Here is a 25,385-nt window from a genome sequence, read left to right as displayed (position 1 = left end):
GACAATCCTCAACCCATTACATTTCAACCCTATAGGTGTGAATCTTTTCATTATGACAGAGAATGAAACTATTTCTCTTACTCTCACTTAAGGACAATGAATATCCTGGCACATCGATGGCCACGGAAACTGCATTTATTTGTCCCCAATCAAGCTGACTCAGCCCACGCTTACTGTAGGGTTCATGTGGAGAAACTGTCCATGACTGCAAATATCTGGACAGGAAATTGTGTCTTTAATTAAAATGTCTTCCTTTCAAAATGTGCTTGTTGAACTCTTCACATGCCACAAGGGTAATACCGGTAAGTCCAGTACACACACACGGAAAAATTCCCTCATTAAAAACTCAGTATAAGGCTGTGCTAAAACCACAGGTGACTGGTAATGCATGATCCTATAAGGCTAACTTGCTTAAAGGGAGATAATAATCTCCATGCATTTACATATGATCTATTATATATGTTTTAGAAACCCACTATGTGTGTCAAACAGAGATTGTTCCCTGCATGAGCATCAACAGACAATAAGTGTAGGCCTTTTTTTCCTCTGTGAAAGCTTCCCTTGGTTTGGTAGTTCAGCTTGAAACAGACATCACTAGGCAGCATCTCTCCTAAAAAGACGATCCCTCAGCTCTGATCACAGCATTACAGCTATCGCCACTGGGCATTATACGTGAGAAAACATTTTTGCTCTGTCAGCAACTGTCTGGACTTCTTCGCCTCATAACACAACTCATACTGCATATGCAAGTCGATTTCTAGTGTGGGCAGATTTCAGTGCGACATTTTGATTTCAAATTCAACTTGAGAATGCAACAGAAGATTGAGCTCAAATCCCTAGAAATACTTTATGTAAGCAGCCAGCAAGCTGCAGGAGAGAGCATATGAAGCAACAGCAACAACACAATGATTCCAATGATTTTCAGTTTCAAGGATAAGTGTTTCATAAAGAGAGGAGCAACCTTCACGTTCCTGCACTGGACTAATTTCCCAGCCGATTAGACTGTTGCCAGGCTATTAAATAGGTGTATCAGTCGCTATAAGCCCCATAGATGTGGGTCAATAGGGGCCTACTACACCCACTAGTAGGTCTTATCATCAATTCACATGGTAGATCACCGAAAGAAGGTATAAAAGAACACTATTTTTTTTGTCTAACCCAAGAAATTGTAGTTTTATTGCATAACTGTTTCTTTGACCTAAACCTAAAGAAGCCGATTTGTTTGTGTTCAAAACGTGACGTTTCATTCAGTTTTACAACATGTTATGGTGCCTTCAAATGAAAGTCGTGAGCTCGTGTTTACAACAAGGGAAGTCTTGTACACGATATGCTTGGCGTTCAAGTGGTTAAGTCGTTAGAACACCGCTGCTAAGCAACGGCGAAATTAACGTTACTGTAGGTGTCTAGAAGCCACAGAGGCTAGCAATTTAGCAAGCTAGCAAGTTTGTAACATAATGCAGTAAATGTAAAGGCATAATGAGAGAGGGAAAAGATGAGGCCGTCGGGAACATCAACATTTTCCTCTGACATATTATAAAATTACGAAGAAAAACAAAATACGACTAAAATTACAATATATTAACTTATTATGCACCGAAAAATGTACTTCCATGGCCTCCGCCATTTCTGACAACATCAACAAACACGTCACAACTAAACGTCACGTTTTGAACACAAACAAATCGGCTTCTTTAGGTTTAGGTCAAAGAAACAGTTATGCAATAAAACTACAATTTCTTGGGTTAGACAAAAAAAATAGTGTTCTTTTATACCTTCTTTCGGTGATCTACCATGTGAATTGATGATAAGACCTACTAGTGGGTGTAGTAGGCCCCTACTGACCAACATCTATGGTGCATATAGTGACTGAAAACGCCCATTTTATGGCCTGATAACAGTCAAATCATAGAATTACGTGAATTTCCTGCCACTTGTGGTCATTTTATGCCTCAAAGCAGTTGGCTTTTGTGGCTTAATAGGGGAGGTCTTTCCTTATATTGCCAGTCCAATCTGCTTGTTAAACAAGTGTGGGAGTAATGTTTCAGAGCTGTCACTGCAAGGCTCTAAGCACTGCTTTTTTTTTTAGATACAATTCCCATAGTGATGAGAGAACAGACGTTTCATTAGTAAATTCATATAGTGTAGACTTTGCTACAAGGAGATGAGTTGATTAGGAATCTAATTTAAAATGCATTACAAAGCCAGTGGGGAAAACATATTGGAGATTTGGTTTACAATTTTTGTTATGGCTGTCACAATTTGCTAAAAGGCTTATGCCAATGGAAATGTAATGCATCCCTAATGCACATATTCTCTCCATGCAGGCCTGCACTGCACACTTCTTCTTCTTCAATAGCCTCACTTGTTAATCTGGTCAAAGGTAGATGGGTTATTGTTTCCAGCACAAAGCGCGTGAGTGCTGTCCGAGGTTACGGTGGTTACTTAATGGTTTCTAAATTGGGATTTCGTCGGTTTGTTGGAGGGTGAATTAAATGCACTGGCGTATCCCGGTGGTTGCCTAGTAACGCGCTGGCAGTGGGCGCCGTAGAGAGATCTCTATGGTGGGCGCTCCATTAAAACCGTTAGCGCTCCTGACCTTGGCGTCGTATATGCGCAAAGCACACAGACTGTGCAAAGCAGGAGATAAGAGTAAAGATCCGTGTGTTTGATACCGAAACCGGGGGAAATATATTCACACACAACAGCAGCAGCAGCAGCCCCATTGTCTCCTAGAGAAACGGACGGGCATGGTATGGAGGAAATCTCGAGATGGAGCGCGTATCAGCTTCTGTAAAAGCAGGTGAGTTAACCTAATGATTCTGGGTATTGTTTTTTTATTTGTGGAACGAATCTTTGTTCAGATTGATCACTGACATCTAAGCTAATGATTTCATTTAAAGCTTAGCGATAGACTAATTGTGGGGAATTTATTGGCTCGCTATTTCTTCCCCATATTATCCAATATTACACCGTCCTAGACCTAGATTAAATAATATGCTTCTCAGTCACAACGTGAGGCAGTACACACACACACACACACACACACACACTACAGCAGTTTGTCGATGCTATCTGGGCTGTGGCTTCTCTCTGGGTCTGGATCCTTGCATTCATTTATAAAGCACTGGTCATTATGTTGAGTGCTACCTGCATGTTCTCTATAAGGTATAGTCTCCTCTGCGTCAATCCCTGCTCCTCTTTATTGCTCTGCTAAATTAAGGGGGATTTGGGGAATCAACTAGAACGGGTTTGATCCACACCAGTCGAATTACAAGGGCATTTGGAGCCCACTGTTGTCTGACATACTATAGTGCTCCTTTCTCAAATGCTTTCATGTCAAGGGCCCCCAGGCTACCAGAACCTAATCGATAAGATGTTGTCCCAGAGATTTTTATTAGTGGTGAATTGGTGTTGAATTGTGTGCCTGTCGATGATGTAGGTGTAGAGATAGTAATGGTCGGAGAGAAATTATAGCAATCATTCTAATAGGTCTGTAACTGCGAAGAAGTCAGCCAAATTAAAGTATTTTGGTCCCAGGAAATACCTTTTGACCCAAACCTCCTCTGTGATGCATAAATATCTGGCTGGTGCAAAATAGTCTATTTACTATAATATGTTATGGTTGTAAAACATCTTGATTTTTGAACTTATCACTTACAGAGTTATTGCAAGCATTTAATTGGCAAGGCATATTTCACACATGTTTCCTTCCTTTCCTGTTGCTGGGCGTGTTGCCAGTCTAAATTGCCCCAAAAAAACTTGCAGTGTATCAAACTGGACTGAGTGATGGCTCGTTTTTATTACAGGGCCCATTTGATGTAAGCTATAAAGCTTTTATCCACATCTGTCCCATTGCAGACCACAAGTTTGAAAAAAAGAGTACTCTGCAGCCCAGGCAGTATTCAGCTGCTTTGGCAGTCTGCAGTACAATCAGTAAAACAGTAGCCTATATAGCCTCGGAAATGTGATTTAATGTTAGATAGCAAAATAAAAGCACACCTATTGATACTAATATCATGAATGCATGTGCAATTTAAAAGGAAATGCCGCTTTTTTTAAGAATTCATAGCGTCCCTTTGATCTCCAGCAGATCCAGCAGTGACAGGCGATACAGACAACTAAGCAAGTCTGGTGATGCCCACTATACGGCCCGTAGGTGCTAATTTGATAATTGACAATGATTTCACAGCAAGTACTCTGTGAACAGAGAGGATTTTTCTACCTCCAAATGATTTATTATCAGTGTCAGCTCCAAACCAGGAGATGTGCCCCGATCTACAAGAAAAAATCAGGTTCTCTATCTTTTCCATTTTAATGTCTTGGGGGCCGTACATCATTGTCATATAGCAGATAGTGGGGATTGAACAAGTCTTGTCCTTTTCTGGCTATGAGGAACATTCATGAGTGTTAATTAATACAGACAAAGCCGGCCTATAGGGCAGCGATGTACAATAACTCTCAAATGAACCATATTACTCTGATGGAGTCCATATGTGCTCCACCTGTGAAAGAGAGAGTGAGCAGCCTTTATTTGCGGTGTACGTTCCTGCTGGTGTAAACAAAATGTTGCAGGGAAAGAGAAAAGCCAATGCACCACATCCATGCTTAATTAGTTTCTCATATTAGGAGGAAGAAATTGTCCCCCCCGTCCTAATAGATGGGTTCATCAGACTGACAAGAGAGCTGTTTAGCTGCAGTCTCTCGCAATGCTCGAGGCAGTACTCGTCAATAGATTTGATTAGGTTAACAAGCTCGGTTTTGCTTTGCTCATTGATGAGCCAGTGAGAGCCTGATGTTGTGCATATTATGCTATCCTAGACCGTAAGGACTAAGACAGGATGCATTTTGGGATAACAAAGGAGTTAATTGGAAGACGCACCAACACAATTTGCTCTCTGTAGCTCTCCATGGGTGAGCTTACACTTGATACCTTATTTGAATACAGTATGGACATGTGATTAGGGGTGAATGTGTTTACTGAAGCGCGCACACCGGTGAACCACTAACTAGACAAACTATCATCACAGAGAAGCTCTGGTGGATGCAGTTGGGTTAGAAAAGAGATAAATGTTTGTATCTTGGCATCAATATTACTGGAATAATTAACGAGGGATTTTTTACTTAGAAATTAGAGAAAAAATGTGGAATCAACAGGAATTTATTTTTGGCTTGAAGCTGAATAAAAACCCTCCATTTCTTTTAAAGGCTAACCATTTGTGTTTGTCGAAAGAAGTGAAAAGTGGGGGGAAAATGGATTGCAGGGAGCAGACGAAGACTTCCACAAATCAATTTCCCCAAAAAGAAGTGTCAAAGGATCCTTTTCCTCTTTTCTATTAAACTCAAATGGTCTTTCGCTGTCTATAAGCCTTCATCAAGTCTTTCAATTAACCTGCAATTACTCTGCTTTATGAGGAGGGGTTGGTCCCATCAGACATGTTTGTTCTGGGACACTTCCATTATGAATCTTATGGTCAGTGGCTGACAGTGTTGCTTAGATGTAAGACATAAAAACATGCAAACATTCCCTGAACATGGTGTGAGATATTTAAAATATATTAAACACTGAAACATCACAAGTCAAATATTCCTCTCCCAGTTAATCCCTCTTCAATGCATATTAAAGATTTGTCCGTCTTTGCCGTTCACTTTGTCGTTTTTACATAAGAACAGGGGTGCTTAACACCTTTTATCTCGAGATGTTTTTTCGCAGCATCGCTCCAACATCACAGCAGATGGATTTTTTCAGATTCCTCCCATCTCCTCCCCCACTGATACACAGAGATCAGTATTCAACGATTTGTACATGTCAAAGCATAAATTTGCTCTTTTAAGACAGCAATTTGTCCCAAAAGGTTATTAGCATTGAAGCGTTACAGTGGATGTGGCATACTGATTATAAGCTTATATAGAAGTATGTCTTTAGCGCCCCAAGATACAGGAAGGAGATAATACTTTTATCAAAACTTAGTCAATTATAGGGATATTTCGGACTATTTTCACATGGTTTTGATGTGTTCTCGTCTTGTTTTCAGATTTGTGTGGGTGGTCCATACCTGGCTGAGGTGTATTTGGATTTGATAACAGTCAAAGGCACAGTGAGTGATGTCTGTTTGACGGGCTCAGTGCTGAGAGACTGAGCGGACACTACAGTGTGCATTTGTGCTGTGCAAGGCCCAGACCATGTGGCTGGCTACATTTAGAGACCATCTGTTGCCTGCACACCTGCTACACCATCAAGGGACTGTAACCATCACCCACTGTGCTCTTCTTTGGTGGATATTATGCTCCTGCTGGTCATTCACCAAGGCGACAAGCCAGAAATTCTACCCGACGGTGACTACCCAGTTCGGGAAACTGCGAGGCCTCAGGGTCCCTGTGCCCAGCGAGGTGCTCCGGCCTGTCGACCAGTACCTGGGGGTCCCCTATGCCGCTCCGCCCGTGGGTGAGAAGCGCTTCATGCCCCCAGACCAGCCCTCCTCTTGGTCAGGTATCAAGAACGCCACCCACTTCATGCCCGTGTGCCCTCAGAACATCCACAACACCGTGCCAGAGATCATGATGCCCATATGGTTCACCTATAACCTGGACACGGTAGCCACATACATTCAGGATCAGAGCGAGGACTGTTTGTATCTAAACATCTACGCTCCGACAGAGGATGGTGAGTTGGTGTGGTAAAATGGACAGCAATGACTATCCATGTCTGTTGGTCATTATTATCGACATCGTACTGTTTTCATCATAAAGCATGATGTGTGCGAACACTCCTCATGTCATTGCTGCCACCAAGAGCTGATTCACCATCCAGAGCATTATTGTTCCACTTGTTGCAATCATATAGAATGCTGCAGAAATGAGAAATGAGTTAGTGGTTTTGACGTAAAGTCATGCAACAGAGGTGTAGTTTATTTATAGCCTAATGTTAGCTTTTAACTTCTGGCGATTGCATTTGCGCTTCAAAAATCATAAAAGTGCTGTTCATTTGTGAGGATTAACTTGCACAAAACATGTAAATATCATAAACGTGTGTTTGCCACTCAGCTTATTTTCTGCAATAATCCAAAACCCAATGGAAAAATCCCATTGGCTTTTTGTTGAGGGAACCAGGGCGTTGCTGACTTCCGGGTTGGCCTACAAAAATATGTCATCCCTGGAGCTCTCTATTTCATTTGAAATTACAATCATGTGCCCATTGATAAGCAGGAGTTTATTCTTATGTTGGTAGTTGTGACAACCGAAGATACCCTGATGCCTCTGCATGTGTATAGATACACACAGAGGCACAACTAAAAATAAATGTACCGGGTTATGTGCTTGTTTTCCCACGGAATAGACATCCAGTGAAATATCGCTGAGTTAAGGTGTTGTTCAAGTATTGGTCCACCTAAACTAAGAAATCATTTTCAGCATTTAAAGAGGACCTATTATGCTTTTGTGCTTTTCCCTTTCCTTTAGTGTGTTATATAGTTTTTTGTGCATGTAAAAGGTCTGCAAAGTTATGAAGCCTAAAGTCCACACCAAAGGGAGTTACTCTCCCCCACAGAAACACTGCTCCTGAACTGCCTGAAATGCCTTACTTGAAATCCCGCCTTTTCTTCTGTAACGTGGTGATGTCACCAAGTAACACATTTGCATAATACCTGCCTAGCGACTAGTTTTGCACGCACTCAAACAAAGCTAGATAGAGTGGAGCTGGAGCAGAGTCTGAAGAGTGGAGAGAGTGGTTCGTTGACCACTCACAACAGTGGGCCAGCTGACTAATCAGAGCGGACTGGGCTTTTCGAGAGGTTGGAGCAGGAGCTCAAACAGAGCGTTTCAGACAGAGGGTGAAAAGAGGTGCTGCAGCACAGCCGGTATGAGAAAAATAAAGTGTTTTTTCGAACATTAAAGCATGTAAACATGTTCTAGTAGAAACCCAACATACAAGTATGCGCCTGAAAATGAGCATAATGGGTCCTCTTTAAAATGATGAGCCTATAGCATATTTGGCTGTCACCACTGGGCATCAAACGTAATCCTGAAGAATTACTGAGGAGATCTAGTAAAACTAGCAGTGCCAGCTTTCCATGTTTGTTAAAATATTACAATTTCTAATAGAATATATCTAGAATATATTACCTCCTCACAAGCATTCAGTGTAACACAAAACATTCAGCACTCAAAATTGGACCGTGTTCAGCCTTTGTATGTAACATGCCACTCTCTGACCGACTTTTCTATGGTAGCGTAGCAACAGATAAACAGCCTGCCTGAGAGGTAGCTGTCCAAAATGGTGCAGCCCATGTTTTATAAAGCTCCTGTTCTGGAGCGCTGCTGCCTAAAGGCCTCCTCAGCCGCCACACAAACAGATTAATTAAATCTCACACTTGCATTCACATTTCAAAGGAAATAACATCCGTTCTATACATTTTTTATTTCTTTACACTATGTCATTGTTTATTTAAAATGCACCTCGGGCTTTCTCTTACTTTATTATTTGTTCCACTGATGTGAAACTTTTGCTGTTTTCATTTTTACTTATCTCTAGTATTGCAATGCCAAAACTAAAAAATGTGTTATTGAAATTTTCCACTATAATATGTTTTTTTTGTGGCTTTTTGCCCCCCTCGAGTAAGAGTTTATTAATCCTTCATCAATAAACCCTACACCTCATATCTTCAGTAACTGTCCTGCAGTGGTTTACCTGAAGAATCGACATGACAGTTTGTGTTCAAAATATAATTGTACGGCGAGATAATAATGAACCAAGAAAGATGTATTACTCCAGTCAAGGCCGAGGCAGCTGGATCAATATAACGACAGATAATAAACCATTCAAAGGTAACAGTGTGTGTGTGCATGTGTGTGGGCGCATATACACACTGTGCCATTTCCTACAAACATCTAACAGGGAACAAGAATGTGTTTACTTGATGAATACACAATTACAAACACTGATTATTTTGCACCTCGACTCTAACTCATAATGTAATTATGTCATACATCTCTAAAGATTTGTCATCTATATTTTGTCAGAAAGCAATCACAGGTAAAAGAGCAACATGCTGTACAGTATGTTAATGGGCTGATCTTCTTTTTGAGTATAATTTATGGATCTTTTGTCTCCTGTTTGATTGGATCATATATTAACTAAGAGGCACAGTCAATCATGCTATTTTGAATTTTGAACTTCTTTTTTTCTCATGTGAATCCCAGGGGGCCAACACAAGAAAAAGGGGGCGGCTTTCTCACATGCTGAGACGCACATATCTGAAGGTATTTTTTTAAGACCTCAACGTCTTGATGCATGGATTCTTTTAGCTTGAGTTTAATGGATGGAGATCTTACAATTCTTAGTTTTTCCTGAAGAACGGTGGTTTTTTTTTTATTTTGAGTGGAATAACAAAAAAAGTATTTATGATTACATTAGATTTCTGTTATTGCACCTAGTGTCTTGAATTGAGCTCTGCAGCAATCCTTCCAACCATGCACATTGATCCACAGATTGCATTAGTCATAATCGTTGGTCAATATAACAAATTGGTGTCCACAACATCATTTTTCTATTTTTATTGAAAAAATATATAATTCTGTTAGCTCGTACTAACAAGAGCTCGGTGGTGCTTTTCAGTCCAAGTCTACACACATAAAACATGTTTTTTTATGCTTGTGCATGCATATTATATCTTCAACTGTTCCATCATTACAGAATTTTCTTCTCGACCGACATCAAACCACGAGTCAAATCAATAGATTTTTCCTCTCTTTCTACCTCTAATCTATAAGATTTCAGATTTCCTTGCTTGTGGGCTTACACGCACTGTAAAAACTGTTGTTAATTACATTTGACCCTTTGATTCATACACCCCCTGTCGGAGTGTATTTACACCATGCATTTTCTAAATGTCATTACAGCTTCCAAACCACAAGCCCACCACTGCTTCTAAGCACCTTATTTCTAAGCTGTCTTTACTCATACCTCATACAGTTGATATAACGTTTTATTAACAGCGCTCCATTAATTCTCCATTTCATTACTGTTGCCACGGCTGTTGTTTGCTCAGCAAATGTGTGTGTGTGTTGACATTGCAGATATAAGGGACTCCGAAGCCAGACCCGTGATGGTCTACATCCACGGAGGCTCCTATATGGAGGGCACTGGGAACATGATGGACGGTAGCGTGCTGGCCAGTTACGGGAACGTTGTTGTCGTCACGCTCAACTACAGGATTGGAATATTAGGTGATGACTAACTTTTAATGGTGTTTCAAATGGGGGTGCTTAGACCGTTTAATGTGGTAGGATAAATGGTTATAATGGTCATTAATTTCCACTTGTGTTGTTGTTATAACCTATAAAAAATAGACATGAGAGAAAAATGTAAGATCTTGGTGGAATGGCATAGCTTGATTTGCATACAAATGTTGTCCTCAGAGGAAAAGCGATGCAAATACTTATCATGGTCCGTCCTTGTTGCACGCAAGCTGTTTTACACCCATTCTGAAAAGACAATTTATCTTCCTTTAGATGGATTTATCTAATCTGTACAAGATCATCAGCCTTTGCCATTCTTGAAAGAAAAAACATGATTAAAATACAGTATGGAGGGAAGCAGCATTCACAAGCATTCACAAGGTCAAGAGTGTCCCCATGTGTTTAACATTCAAAACAGTGCGTTGTTTAGATGAGACCAGACAAGGGAATAAGTAATAAGATCAATCGTAAGAGCACCACTGACCTCTGTGCAGGTTTTATGAAATTCATTTAGAGAAATAGGCGCAAGTAAAAGATTTATGCACATTGAATTTTATGAAGTCAAAAGCGAGGAGAGAATTCAGATTCGATGAGCAGAGCCCTGATCACTTCCCTGCTTGGAGACTATTATGCTAGGAGTTGACTAAAGTAGTCGAGACACTGTGGGAGCGCAAAGGCATATTTGCACCTGAGGGGGAAACGGTGTCAGCTCACTCAGATGGCCTGCTGGGCTACAACTTTAGATCAAAGCTGTGACATATACTGTAGATCTCTACTTCGGCACTGGCTCTGATGTCTCTCTGTACACTTCAGGCTTCCTCAGTACTGGTGACCAGGCAGCAAAGGGAAACTACGGACTCCTGGACCAGATTCAAGCCCTCCGTTGGATCAGTAAGAACATTGGTTACTTTGGAGGGGACCCGGGTCGCATCACAGTTTTTGGATCTGGAATCGGTGCTTCCTGTGTCAGTCTGCTAACCCTGTCCCACCACTCAGAGGGTAAGAATCACCACCTCAGTTATCTCTGACTTTGACCAATACAGTTTTGTTATTAAAGTTAAAGTAGTAATTAATGCAGTCATTTAAAAGCATTGTCAAAATCCACAATTTTCATATCGCAATCACGTATTAATGCCTTATCTCAAAGATGTCAATGTTACTTTTTGAACAATAATTTTTCATCATTTTGGAATTTTGTTCTTTGTTTCAAGCGCAGCTCCAAATGGTCTGTCAGGGAGATGAAGTGTTATGATATGGGAGTAGGGTAAAGGGGGTATTCGTTAAGTAAGTGATTGCGTAAGTGACCCCTCTACTCAATCTAATCAGCCTAAAAGCTTTGCCTCTTAAAATGTGAAGCTCTCGAAGAAGCCTACTGGCATTATAAAGTTTTCACCATGCCATCACGTCCACCTGCGTCCATCAGTGTTTTACCATTCCAGCTGACTAATATTTCAGTCTTTCAGTGTCAGATTTGTTTACCCTCTTCCACCCATCTACATACAGTGTGAATGGTGAAAAGTTTCAAAGTTTGTACACAAAATACCAATGCAAAAAAAACACCATAAATTTTTTTGCATTGTCGTTCTGTATTTGCAAAGCCTTGAGTGAAGACACTGTTTACTAAAGACAAGGTTGGTATGAGAATGATGCAGGAACAGAAAAAAAAGCCAAATTCTTTGGATATTTTCTTTTTTTCCAACATATATTGGCAGTTTAAAGCTGCAGTCGGGAACTTTGAGCAAATATGATAAAAAGTTATTTTTCATAACACTGTCACTATATCCTGACAGTAGTGCATGAGACAGATAATATGTTCCTTTGTGTCCTCCGGTGCTCGTAATGACAATGCAAGATTTCACAGCGCTCGAAGGAAAACAATCAATCAGAGCCAAGCAGTCTGTCAATCACTGTTCGTGAAATTCGCAAACTTCAATCAAACGGTCAAACTAGGCAGCATTAATCAAATATTAATCAAGATTCTGTTACTGTAAGGCCTATTTCTCGCCTCAAGTGTTTTCAGAAACATATTTTTTAGAAAGTTTGTGACCCAGCCGCCATGTTAAAAACAGTCGAGCCAAAACCAAGCACAAACTCCAGCCGGAGCAAACTTTCTCATTTTACAGCTAAACAGTACACTACAAGATGTTTCTGAAAACATTTGAGGCCAGAAATAAGCATTACAGTAACAGAACCTTGATTCATATTTGATCAGCGCTGCCTAGTTTGACCGTTTGATCGGAGTTCACGAGTTTCGCAAGAAGTGATTGACAGCTGCTGTAGAGACTGCTCGGCTCTGATTGGTTGTTTTCCTTTCGCTGGTAAAATCTTGAAATGCCATTAGGAGCGCTAGAAGGACAAAGAGGAACATGATTTTTTTTTTTAGATCACTTGTCTCATGCACTACTGTCAGGATAAAGTGACCGTTTTATAAAAATAACTTTTTTTATCATTTGTTCTAAGTTACCGACTGCAGCTTTAATTGAAAATGTCACATTCTAATCCAGCTTCCACTTATTTTTGAAATGACAATATAAATCAACTGGAATTCAATTAAAATACCTGTGTATAGAGTAAACATTACCCGAAGGAAACCGGTATCTGATATCCGCTTCTTTTTAGTGGATATCATGCCATTTGTTAAACACTTATCCAAAGCTCCTTGCAAGAATCAAAGGTGCGTATTTCATTATGGGCGGCCCACGGGGAATTGAACCTCTTATCTTTGCCGTATTATTGCCCCGGCTCTCCCATTGATGCTGGACAAAGACACAAGAAGGGCACAAATTGTGTGTTTTCGTCAATGCCAGGGAGGCTGCGGCAACTGTCCTTTGTGAGGTTTGTATTTGATGCCCTCGCTCGGCTGCAGCGAATGCACAAAGACCTCCGGCTGTCTTTGAAGTAGACTAGCTAGCTGCTGCCCTAAAAAAAATTTAAATAAATGACAGCGAAGGAAGGAGAAAGTGACACTGTCCCTGCACTTTTTTCCAGCGACTGCTATATGCCTTAACCTCAGCAGAGTATTTTTTGACTTGATACATATCGCTTGTCATTTTTAGGTGGTAGATACAAAATCCCGAGAGACAGAGGTGACGCACTGCATATAAACAATTCAACACAGCATCGTGTTTACTGTATCAACATTGAAGGATCAGGGTTACTGCATATTAATCTCCCTGCACAGACCCTCCACCGCACAGTTGGCATCAGAAGTCTATATGTAAGCTGTGCAGCTTGTTAGACACACAGTATTAATGATTTGTGTGTGTGAATAACTGGCGTAGGAGAACCTCCTCCACTGAAACAATGCTGCAAATCATTAATTTGACTTGGACTCACTGTCATCCGCATATAGTAATGACACCACATGAAAGAAATAAGGGGATCAACAGAGAAAAGCAAGTATTTTTGTATTTTTTCATCATTATAATAACAATAGAATGGGACAGCATCCTATTAGCAGCTCATTTCTTCCACCAGCTGCTTTTCTGAGCTGCTTCTCATCAGCCAGGCTCAATCTGGCCTTTTCACTCTCTTTTACTCTAATGCTTTATCTCCCTGGCTAGTATTCCAAGTACATCACATGTGGGCTTGTTTGCTTTTATCTACCTAAATGTTGTGTGTCAACAAACCTCGGATTTAATTACCAGCCAGGACAGCGACGCTGGTATTGTTTTCACCTTGTGTATGTGTGTGTGACAGATTTTGTGCACACAATAGCATCATAACCGTGCAAGATACAGTCAAGAAACTTTACAGATGAGTAGTTGAAATCAAACTGAAGGTTGTGTTCGAAGATGGGCATAGTCCGAGCAAGAGGGGGGTGGGAGGGGCGAAAGGGCCATTTGCCCCCCCACTTTACAATCCTGGCACAATTTGGTGCGTGGCTGGTGTGATCCCATCACAAGATGGTCTCTAGTTGTGAATAGCAATTAGTGTAAAGTGAATCATGCAATCATGAATCATATCCTTAAAGGGGAACACCACCTAAATTAAGAATTCCAATGTTCCAAGTGTCCAAGGTCAATCAATATTTGTGAACATGAGCTCCTCTCTCTCAAAGCCAGAAACCAGAGAAGTAAGTCTCAAACTTTAGCCTTGATTTTCCTTGATCTCCCCGACAGTTTTGGGAGATTTCTCTCAAAATCCCCAGATCAGAGGCAAATCGGCGTTGCTCGCCGCTCACACATTGGTGTTCGAGTGTCATGTGTGAACTGCTCAAAGACGCAAGCCGAGACGCTCACCGATGCCTCGCAGACATATTCCAGATATGTAGCTTGCTAAATATCTGGATCTGTCAGGGACTCCGGCCACAAGCTACAGCCAATGAGAGTGCGAGACACGGGTTGAGGGAAAACCTGGGGGAGGACAGGTCGCCTGTAAGAATAGGAACTTACTGTATGTGTTGCATTTGCACGAAGCAAAGTTGTTGTTGCACTTAGAGGAATAATAGTAAAAAAAGAGTGTAGAAACAGGCTATTTTGTGAACACAACATCAGCAATGTGTCTTGCGCATGGTATCACATCATTTACTGTGTATTTCTCGTGTGTGTTTTCGTGACAAAACATAGTTTGGAGACCTCATCAGGGATTCCTCCCGGTGTAAGACCCTGTCGCTGGTCAGTCATGTAGTGTGAAAACCACAACGACATAAAGACTCCCGATTACAAGACAGCAAGTTGTGTAGTATGAACAGTACAGCGACCTGACCACTTTGAAAGTCGTGTAGTGTGAACTTGGCCCAAATGAGCTTTATTCTGTTGTAGTGTTCTCAGTTGTGAAACAGAAAATGTTCTCATATACTCAGATCATTCCCCTGGATGCTCGCAGTGTCATCTATAACATCGCTCCTCATTCACTGTCTAAAGAGTGGAGCAGCTCCAGACTCTATACTCTTTGACATCACAAATTTGAGTTAAAGCACTCTAGTTTTTGGATTTGCGAGACAGTTGTTCATGTTTACTAATATTCTGGACTGTCTTAGACCATAGGAATAACATATAATAACAAGAATACTAATGCTAACCACTGCTCTCTGGTTCTTCTGTTGTCTTCTGTGTCTCTTTGTTCTGAATTTTGCGTCCCAAGGTTTGTTCCACAGAGCCATCATCCAAAGCGGTTCAGCCCTGTCCAGCTGGGCTGTCAACTACCAGCCAGTCAAGTACACTCGCATGCTGGCCGAGAGGGTTGGCTGCAATGTGCTAGACACCGTGGACATGGTCTCCTGCCTGCAGAAGAAGAGTGCAAGGGAGCTGGTGGAGCAAGACATCCAGCCTGCCCGGTACCGTGTGGCTTTTGGTCCCGTCATTGACGGAGACGTCATCCCGGACGACCCGGAGATCCTGATGGAGCAGGGGGAGTTCCTCAACTACGATATAATGCTAGGTGTTAATCAGGGAGAAGGGCTACGCTTTGTGGAGAATGTGATGGATCTGGAGGACGGCGTGTCTGGCAGCGACTTTGACTTTGCTGTGTCAGACTTTGTGGACAGTTTGTATGGCTATCCAGAAGGGAAGGACACACTGAGGGAGACAATTAAATTCATGTACACAGACTGGGCCGACAAGGACAACCCAGAGACCAGGAGGAAGACCCTGGTGGCCCTCTTCACCGACCACCAATGGGTGGAGCCCTCAGTGGTGACGGCTGACCTACACGCCCGCTACGGCTCACCTACGTACTTCTACGCCTTCTACCACCACTGCCAGAGCCTCATGAAGCCAGTGTGGTCAGACTCAGCGCACGGAGATGAGGTGCCTTATGTGTTTGGCATCCCCATGGTGGGCCCAACTGACCTCTTCCCCTGTAACTTCTCCAGGAACGACATCATGCTCAGCGCTGTGGTTATGACTTATTGGACCAACTTCGCCAAGAGTGGGTGAGTAACAGCAAATCCAGGGACAAACCAAAGTACATTTTGCTCGTTTTCAGGTGCATATTGTATCTTGGTTTTCTACTAGAACATGTTTACATGCTTTAATTTATAAAAAACTTTATTTTTCTCATACCGGCTATGCTGCAGCACCTCTTTTCAACCTCTGTCTGAAATGCTCTGTTTGAGCTCCCCCCTTCCCGAAAAGCCCAGTCTGCTCTGATTGGTCAGCTGGCCCACTCTGTTGTGATTGGTCAACCGAACCAAACTCTTCAGACTCCGCTCTAACTAGCTTTGTTTGAGGGCGTGCCAAACTAGTAAATGTGGTACTTGGTGATATCACCACGTAACAGTATAAAAGGCGGTATTTCAAGCGAGGCGTTTCAGGCAGTTCAGGAGCGGTGTTTCTGTGGGGGAGAGTAACTCCCTTTGGCGACAGACCTTTTACATGCACAAAAAACTATATAACACACTAAAGGAAAGAGAAAAGCATAATATGTCCTCTTTATCATTAATATGACTTATTTACATAAAGTTGCAGTGCATTCTATATCCCATTTTACACTCCTTTCTTGCGGTATAATATAACTGACCTCACTTGTGCAGACTTCATTTGTGTTGAGATGTTCCACCTCTAACTTGTGCTACATTCACCCTTCCTTTATCACGCTGATTAAAGGACTGTAGGATTCAGCCTTAAGTAGTGCCTCCTAATTAAGTGCAGCCTGAACTCCCACTGCCGTGTCTCCCAGCCTTTATCTACTGCTCTCCTTTGTTAGTTCACAAGAACTCTCATATGGAACGTGGTGCTTCAGTTTTTATTATCAATTAATATAAATTTTCTAACATCCAAAATCTATAGATTACCTTTATCATTAATGCACACTCCTTACTGTAAGTTAGGTCTGCTCTCCCTTGCACAGATTTATTCAGTTAACTTTAACACTTGCAGTCACTAGATAGTTAATTGTGCACACTACACTACCCGCAAAATGCTAACAATTTTGGTGATGCTTAACTGTACAGTCACATTAAATGAGCACACACCATCTAATGAAAGCTGTGTTGTCTCTTTTTTTAAAGAGCCAGTTCAGGCTTCTGTATAACCTCTCTTTACGCATATAACAAAGTTTCATCACTTTGGGCAGACTTCCTGACCGTGATGGATCTTAAAATTTACAGCTTAATTCACATAAATGTTTAAAGCAGTCACTCGCTGTTTAACAAAGAGGTTAAGTTGAAGAGAAAATTCAAGGAGGCAGTTAAGAAGCATGCCGTAAACCTCTGCCAGCTTTACTGTGAGTTGGACTTTCAAGTAGGGCTGGCACAAATAAACAGTACAGAAATATCATGTATATATCCCATGTTTGCTTGCAATATTCAATATTGATACACTGGTAGCAAATGTTGGTGTCTTTATTGAAGGTACTGTGTAGATTTGAGTATGAAGTCTTCAAGTTGCTGTCTTTGGATTATCATTAAAAGCAGTGACATTTTAAAGTATTCCTAGGATGACAGGAGACGTGTTCAGCTTAACAAAGTTTTCAGCAGTTGACCTGATATTACACTAACAGTGACTCAGCACTGGGGAAACATGCTGTTGAAAGTGCAACAGAGTGAAACTCTGCACCTGACAGCTTGTTTTACAATTTGTCATACAGAGGCACAGATTTGCTGTGTGTCTTTGAAGATAAGAGACACCTAAGTGAGTTGCACTGAGGACTCCACTGCTGCTGCCCTGTTGCATATTGAATGCATAGCTGCAATGAGTCTTTGTGGATGATGACTCCAGCAGTAGACGAAGCACAGCACAGGTCACAGTAGGCTGTTGTTTTAGTGTGTAGGAATGAGGGAACGCTGAGCCCTTGAGGAAAGACGGTGATATTACATTGTGTTGACGTATGTCAAAGAAGTTACAATTTAACAGACAAGCCTTTTATTTTGATTTGCATTTGGAACGGCAATATTGCATTTATACTGTTGGAAATCAGTATCACAATATGAACTAGAATAGCACTCGGAGAGCACAAGGTGCCCGAGTACCATTGCCCCCCCCTCTCCGTTCAGCTAGCGCCATCATCCACGTGTATTTTTGTTTAGGTTGAGATCAGCTGTACGTAGCGGATCATCGTAAAACACTTCACTCAAACTCGACAGAAACAAAATAAAACTCACCTAAACCGTCGTTGTTACTCTTTCCAAGAATCACCAAGTGTGCTTTCGTCGAACTCAACTGTAATTTCATTGAGTTTAATGTGAAAAAAACGCTGAATCTACAGTTTTCCCCCCACCCCCCGCTCTCTCTCTGTCTTTCTCTCGGAAGAAAAAAGGCGGGGTCATGCGTCATCAACGCATCATCAGTTACACTGCGCATGTGTTATACTCAGAGGTCTTAATGTTCTGGCTGATCGGAATCCTTAAAAGAATTCCTGAATCCAGCTTATGGTCCGGATCGCCACCAAAATCGAATGGATTGTTCATTGTGCCACACCCCAACCCTCCAAAAAATTCAATCAAATCCATCGCAGACTTTTGGACTAATCCTGCTAACAGACAAACAAACAAACCAACAAACAAACCAATAACAATATACATTATGGCAGAAGTGGGACCAAGTTATTGTTTTGCAAGTTACGAGTAAGTCTCAAGTCTTTGCACTCAAGTCACAAGTCCTAAACTTTGGGTTTTCGAGTCTTAAACAAGACACAATGCGCTCTGCAACTCTTTTTTTTGTTGACCACCACGTAGTTGTTGTACGCAAACAAAATTATCTTTGGTATATTTTTTTCCAATTGGCGCTCACTAATGTAACGTAACATGTAAAGTTTTTGATGGTTCTCTCTTGGATGCTGTTGAATTGGTTCAAACAAAGTGAACCTGAGGAATTAAGTGTTGACTTACTGGGAATGAATAGCGTTAACATTAGTTGATTCGGGAAATGAAGGGAAATGAATTGATTTGTTGCACACTTTTTAAATAACATACTTTTTAATCTTTATAAGTATTTTCGAGGCTAAAGGCTCAAGTCCAAGTGAAGTCACGAGTCATTGGTGTTAAAGTCCAAGTCGAGTTGCAAGTCTTTTTTGATTTTGTCAAGTCGAGTCATCAAAAAGTCATCAAATTTGTGAGTCGAGTCGGACTTGAGTCTTGTGACTTGAATCCAACCTCTGCATCATGGTATGGCAAATGTAAAATCACATATGAAATAATCAAACTAATGTTCAAAGCAAGGAACTGTGAAAAATCAATGACAAATTTGCTTTTTTTTACAAGCTGTTTTTTATTAGGCTACAGCTTGTTCTGAATCATCAATTTGGACAACAATGTTTCGAGATAGATATCTTGATGAGATCATATGATTGCAATATGATGATATTCTGAAAGTTGATTAACAGTAAGACTGAATTATTGCCCATGACTCAAGTTTTTCTGTCTATTGTGTGTCTGCAGGGATCCTAACAAACCAGTGCCACAGGACACCAAATTCATCCACACCAAGGCCAACCGCTTTGAGGAGGTGGCCTGGTCCAAGTACGACCCCTACGACCAGCTGTACTTGCACATTGGCCTGAAGCCTCGCATCCGTGATCACTACCGCGCCACCAAGGTGGCCTTCTGGAAACACCTCGTGCCCCATCTCTACAACCTCCACGACATGTTCCACTACTCCTCCACCACCACCAAGGTCACCCCACTGGATCCCACCCAGTCTAATGGCAAGAGGGCCGGCAGCACCGGCCGGCCCCCTGTATCCACCGCCCACAACGGCGAAGGCGGGAGGGAGATGGGCCCTCTGATTATGCCGAACCCAAGAGATTACTCCACAGAGCTCAGTGTCACCATTGCCGTGGGGGCGTCACTGCTCTTCCTCAACGTCCTGGCCTTCGCCGCTCTGTACTACCGCAAGGACAAGCGCAGTCGGCAGGACACGTCCCAGCAGCCCAGCCCCCAGCGTGACAGCAAGGGCAACAACGTGAGCCACACCACCACCATAGACGAGACCCTGTCCCAGCAGAGGAACCAGTGTGAAGCCCTTCACAATCCTCTTCACGTCTCGCCCAGCTTGGACTACTCACTGAGCCAGCGCCGCTCCCCCGACGACATCCCTCTGATGACCCCCAACAACATCACCATGATCCCCAACTCCCTGATGGGCCTCTCCAACATGAGTCCATACAGCACCTTCCCCGCTGGTTACAGCTCCGCAGGCCTGCCCAGCACCCACTCGACCACTCGGGTATAGCCTGGCAGGAGACGAGAGGAGATGTGAAGGAGAAGCGTGACGTACATAAAACATGGAAATGTAAAGCTGTATTTAGGATGTGTAGGTAAAATAGGATTGAATATGTTCGTTATGTCTTTTCCAAAAAGTGTACAACCGCCAACATCCTGCCTTTGCTCTCTCATAATAGGAAGTCTAACTGCAGAGTCATTTTATAATAATCATTTTCAAAAGGCAGACAAAAAGAAAAAGTGCATTTCATTTTCCACTTTGGCTTTTTTGGAACTTTACCTAGCAAGAACTTAGTATAATGTTTATACAGTTGGATTTGTATGGGAAGCTTTTTCTTACTCTGTGATATCTATTTTGATCTCGTGGAACGAAGTGACATTACATCTCATGGTGGACAGAGATGAGATCTGGAAAAAGCTGAAAAGCAGTATTATTATTATTATTATTATTATTATTATTATTATTATTCAAGCAATTTTATACATATTTCTCATGGTACATTGCTTATTATGAAAATGTATTTTTACTGTAATTACTTTAAAATGCCTTGTAACTCGCTCACATAAGGAATTACTGTGGAATCATAACAACAACAAATTGAAATTTTACTCAAATACTGGTCACATGTGGTGAAAATGTCCAGTTTAGCCAAAATATTTCTAACTGGGAGTGCAAAATATAGCACTCCTGTGTGTGTGGGGGTGTGATTTGGTGCGAGTGTGTGGGTGTGTGCTGAGAAGTGCGTTACAAAAATGTAAATTAGGCATTGTTTGAAATTAACCATTCAGATTTGCATATGTAGTGTTGTGTAATCTATTGTAGTCTATTTGAGTATCCTTGCTATATTTTTGTTTCACGTGTCTACAACTTTGCTTAATACGTTGTAGGAATATAACTTCTGCTTTACTATAAAAAGAGAATTGCTTCAAATGTGTTTTCCTACTCCAACCAGCTCATGGTTCTTTTGGCTTGGCTTCTTTGTACAGAATAAACTTAGACCAACATTTCATTTGTCGTTTGTTTATGAGTACTATAAGGTCTTCGGAAAGATAACTGTAATTACATTGTAATTGTATGTATACCAACTCAATTATTCACATTTTAAAAAGAGTTGTCGTGCAGCAGATTATTGCACCTACTGTACTCCAAGTGGTTTGGACCCCGTTCGTACCAAGATATATCCAGGGGTCACTCTTTACTGAACGGACATGATGGACATGAAGCTTTGAGATTTGATTTCTTTGAATCTATCATAATGTTGTTTAATCTAAATGAGACGCCTATTAAAAGATTTTTGGAACTAAAGATGAGTCTTGTCAAAAGTTGTGATGATAATGTGTCTTCAAAAGGGATACTACAGTGTCTGGGTCAGGGTTAGAGTTGAAGTTAAATTAGCCCCAGTTTGTGCCTCTCATGTATGCTAATGCATGATAATGAAACATCAAAGTCTGTGTACAGGTCATGGAGAGTATTACAGCATATGTGAAAAATGTTGTATCAAGCTGTTTGTGACTCCAGAGGGAGCTGATAATAAAATCGTATAAATCTGGAAAAAGATGTGGGGGTGTGAAAAGAAGTGAGCTTACCAGACATCTGTTGCCCGCTCCCCATCTCTGCATGATGACGTTAGTGATTCAAAGCTACATTAGCTGCTACTAGCGCACCCAGATTTCTGACAGAACTGTCTGCAGTTTAGTGGCATTGTGGATGAGGTAGGCACCAGGTTTTGAGAAAAAAAAAGAAGAATGCATGGAATTATAAAAGAGAAGAGATCTCCATCTCCATTAACTGTCCATCATGAATCTGACAATGTTGTGGGAGTGCAATGCTAAATAAATTGAGTATTCTTTTAATGTCGTGAACAGAATTAGGTTGCATTGGGAATAAATGGGAGTTGGGTCAGGTGTAGTTTAGGATCAGGGTTGAAGCAAGACTATGTAACTTTTGAAAAAAGATATAATTTTTCCTCTTACAAACTTTATTATTAAGCAATAGGGGTTTACCACTACAGCCATACTTGGTCCGCTATGACCAGTAGCTTATGATGGAAGATGTTAGCTTATTATTTTCTAATGTTAGCTACCTTTTCAAAGTATAATGCTGTGTAACCATAGACTGTATATAACAAGTGGATGTAGTCACAGTGACATCACCCATTGGTTTGTGGACTACCATTTTGAAGCCTTGCGTTTGGCATTTTGGCCGTCGCCATCTTGTTTTTTTGCAACCAGAAGTGACACAAGAGGTTGGAGCAAGTTCAACCGAACGCTGAATAAGACCTAATTACTTTTAGGTGAAAGGGTAAAACAAAGCCGTGGTAGTGTCCTGTCAATCACAAGGTAGACACGCCCTAAAGCATACCCTGCTTTATCGTCTATTTGACTCTAAATGGCACCATTATTTACTAAATGAACATCATGCTGTATTGAAGAAGACTTGAAACTAGCGATTGAGACCATAAACTCATGTTTACAATGTTTACTGAGGTAATAAAGTAGGGTCATTTTCTCATAGACATCTATACAATCAGACTACATTTTTGCAACCAGAGGAGTCGCCCCCTGCTGGATATTAGAGAGAATCCATTACTGTAGGCTATGTAGGATAATTGTCTCTGTGATCAAAGTGACTGCTGTAAAAGTTACATAGTCTGGCTTTGAGGCTATCAGAGAATGACTGCACTATCCAAACCTCACTGAGTTTCTCTGCCGTATTAGCTCATCACTTACAATTTTATGTTTATCTACCTGCAGCAACACCACAGTCTACTTTTTCCATCTTCCCTTAATCTTCCACTTGTGCCTCTAACGGCTGTTGCTCCGCTCCTCCTGCAGTTTTAGGGTAAATCTTTAAAAATGTTGGAACACAGCGCCTGGTTGCAGTTTCCCCAGGCTTCAAACACTTCAGCCAGCAGAGTCTGAGATTATCATGAAAGACAATCAAACACGCAAGCAAATAAACAACCCTGTTGGAGAACAGCACAGTCCTCCCTTTGCTTCATCATGCCGTAAAACAAATAATTTAGGCACTCACCACGGGAGATCATGGCCACTGAATTCACTTCTGACTGATGCCTGACATGTTTTTGTCCTCCAAGTGCTTGTTTGTTTGTTTGTTTGGTGCCTGTTTGTTCGTTTTGTCACAAGATAACACACATTACCATAACGGGGATAGAAGGTGGTGCAAATATTTTTACAGGGCCCCCTCCTCCCCTGTATAAACACATGCATATTACCACTCACAGTGCGTAAATATTGGCGAGTGTATCCATCACACAGCAAACATAAAGATGACTCAAAGATAGAGCACTGTGCCCCATCACATATACATACTGCACATACGTTGATATATAATACACTCACAAACTGCTGTCCATGGTACTGATCATGATATAGGTACAATTTTCTATGTGATTATGCAAAACATATATTGATATATGCATCCAGCATTTGCAACCTGCTCGGAGAGTAACGTGGTGTTTCAAAATCAGTTCATGCATTAACTAATAACTGTTAGGCAGTCTTATTAAGAGTTATCCAATAATTCATCATCTGAGCTGCTCACATCCCCGACCACCATCTGCACCAGCTTTTGTGGAATATAGTTTATTCATAAATGAATGAATTGCTCTCTTCATGTAACCCAAGCCAGAAAGCACTCTAAAACTCGTCCCCCTAATCCCATCCTTTGATTGTCAACATTATTGCTAATTCACATCTCTGAAGTAAAGCTGACAACCATTCTACACTCTTACATACAGTACCGAGGTTAATTAATGCTCCTCGTGTCTCTTTTTTTCTGTCTCTCGCATGGTTTTCTCAGAGATTTCAAAGGCATCATTCCTCTCTCCATTCTCACTTTCAGATGTCATTAATCCTTTCTACATGCTAATTACTTGATGTGTTATTGCTCTTGGTTTTTATGAGACAAGAAGGCTACAGTAGGGGTGTAAGAAAATATCAGAAATATCAAATATCGCAATACTATATCTTGTGAGACTGTATCGATTCTCAAAAAGTCTAGCGATTTTTGATTAATAGTTTACATGCAAAGTGTATTTGCCCTCTCAAAGGAGTGCTATGATGTTGGATGTTACAGGGACCGTGATAACTGTATAATCCTGCACTATATTAATTTTGAACAGTTTCTTCATATTCTGGTATTTTTATATCTTGTATATTTTTTTATACTTTGTACTACTTACTATTGCCTTTTTACTAATATGTTTGCACTATGGAACTGAGATGCTGGAAACTTGAATTTCCCTCAGGATCAATAAAGTTACTATCTATCTATCTATCTATCTATATATATATCTATCTATCTATCTATCTAATTGTATAAAAAATCACAATATATCTCATTGCTTATAGTATCGCTCTATATCACAATATATTGAATCGTAACCCCTGTATAACGTATCCTATCACCGGATTCTTGCCAATACACAGCCCTAGGCTACAGAGTGTAAACTCAAATCAAACAATTTACCAATCCACAAGGGTATTATTTTGTGAACACATCATCTTAAGAGGAGCGAATTTATGTTCAACAACAGATCAGTCTCTCAAATGTGCTGATTTGTGAGGGGAGCAAGTGATTGTTATGTGGATTATCTAGCCCAGTTGGTAAAATGGCAGTGTGTATGTAGCTCCCTCAGCAAGTGATGGTGTAGTCTCTTACAAATATTGATAGTATTTCATTTAAACGCAATATAATGTAATATATTGAAGGGATTATTAATGTATTTTTATAACAGTTATGGCCAGTTTGTCATGGCCTTAAAATGGGAAGCAAAAATAGGATGAGGGGCTTCTCCTAAAAAAAAAAAAAAGATAGCATGGTGTTTTCTCCCGCTCCACACTGGCTCCTTTGTGCTGAACCCAGCTTTGACATCAACTGGGTCAAACATGAGGGAGGGAGGGAAGGAGGGCAGCAGCTGGACCCGACCGTCAATGTCACCCTTGTTAGTCAACTTCATCGATGTCAGTCACTGGCATTTCGATTTATTTCACTCTTTTGTCTGTGCGTACCTCTTATCTCTGTGTG

The 25,385-nt window shown here is 41.1% G+C and overlaps 1 protein-coding gene across 2 annotated transcripts; it reads left to right on the top strand.

Annotated features, from left to right (window-relative positions):
- The first annotated feature begins 2,406 nt into the window (after positions 1 to 2,406).
- Positions 2,407 to 21,641, top strand: LOC141753115 (neuroligin-3-like). Of its 2 annotated transcripts, XM_074611479.1 has the most exons (7): positions 2,407 to 2,800; positions 6,033 to 6,661; positions 9,196 to 9,255; positions 10,072 to 10,221; positions 11,047 to 11,232; positions 15,319 to 16,108; positions 19,553 to 21,641. In XM_074611479.1, the coding sequence occupies exons 2-7, from the start codon at positions 6,181 to 6,183 to the stop codon at positions 20,343 to 20,345; spliced, it is 2,460 nt and encodes an 819-aa protein (XP_074467580.1). In that variant the 5' UTR covers positions 2,407 to 2,800; positions 6,033 to 6,180; the 3' UTR covers positions 20,346 to 21,641. The 2 variants fall into 2 exon arrangements, with proteins under 2 accessions (XP_074467580.1, XP_074467581.1); XM_074611480.1 differs by lacking the exon at positions 9,196 to 9,255.
- Positions 21,642 to 25,385: the final 3,744 nt, after the last annotated feature.

The sequence above is a fragment of the Sebastes fasciatus genome, chromosome 16 (assembly GCF_043250625.1).
Source record: "Sebastes fasciatus isolate fSebFas1 chromosome 16, fSebFas1.pri, whole genome shotgun sequence".
Classification (NCBI taxonomy): domain Eukaryota; kingdom Metazoa; phylum Chordata; class Actinopteri; order Perciformes; family Sebastidae; genus Sebastes; species Sebastes fasciatus.
Note: the sequence above shows the minus strand (reverse complement) of the source record. Positions and strands in the feature narration are given on the sequence as shown.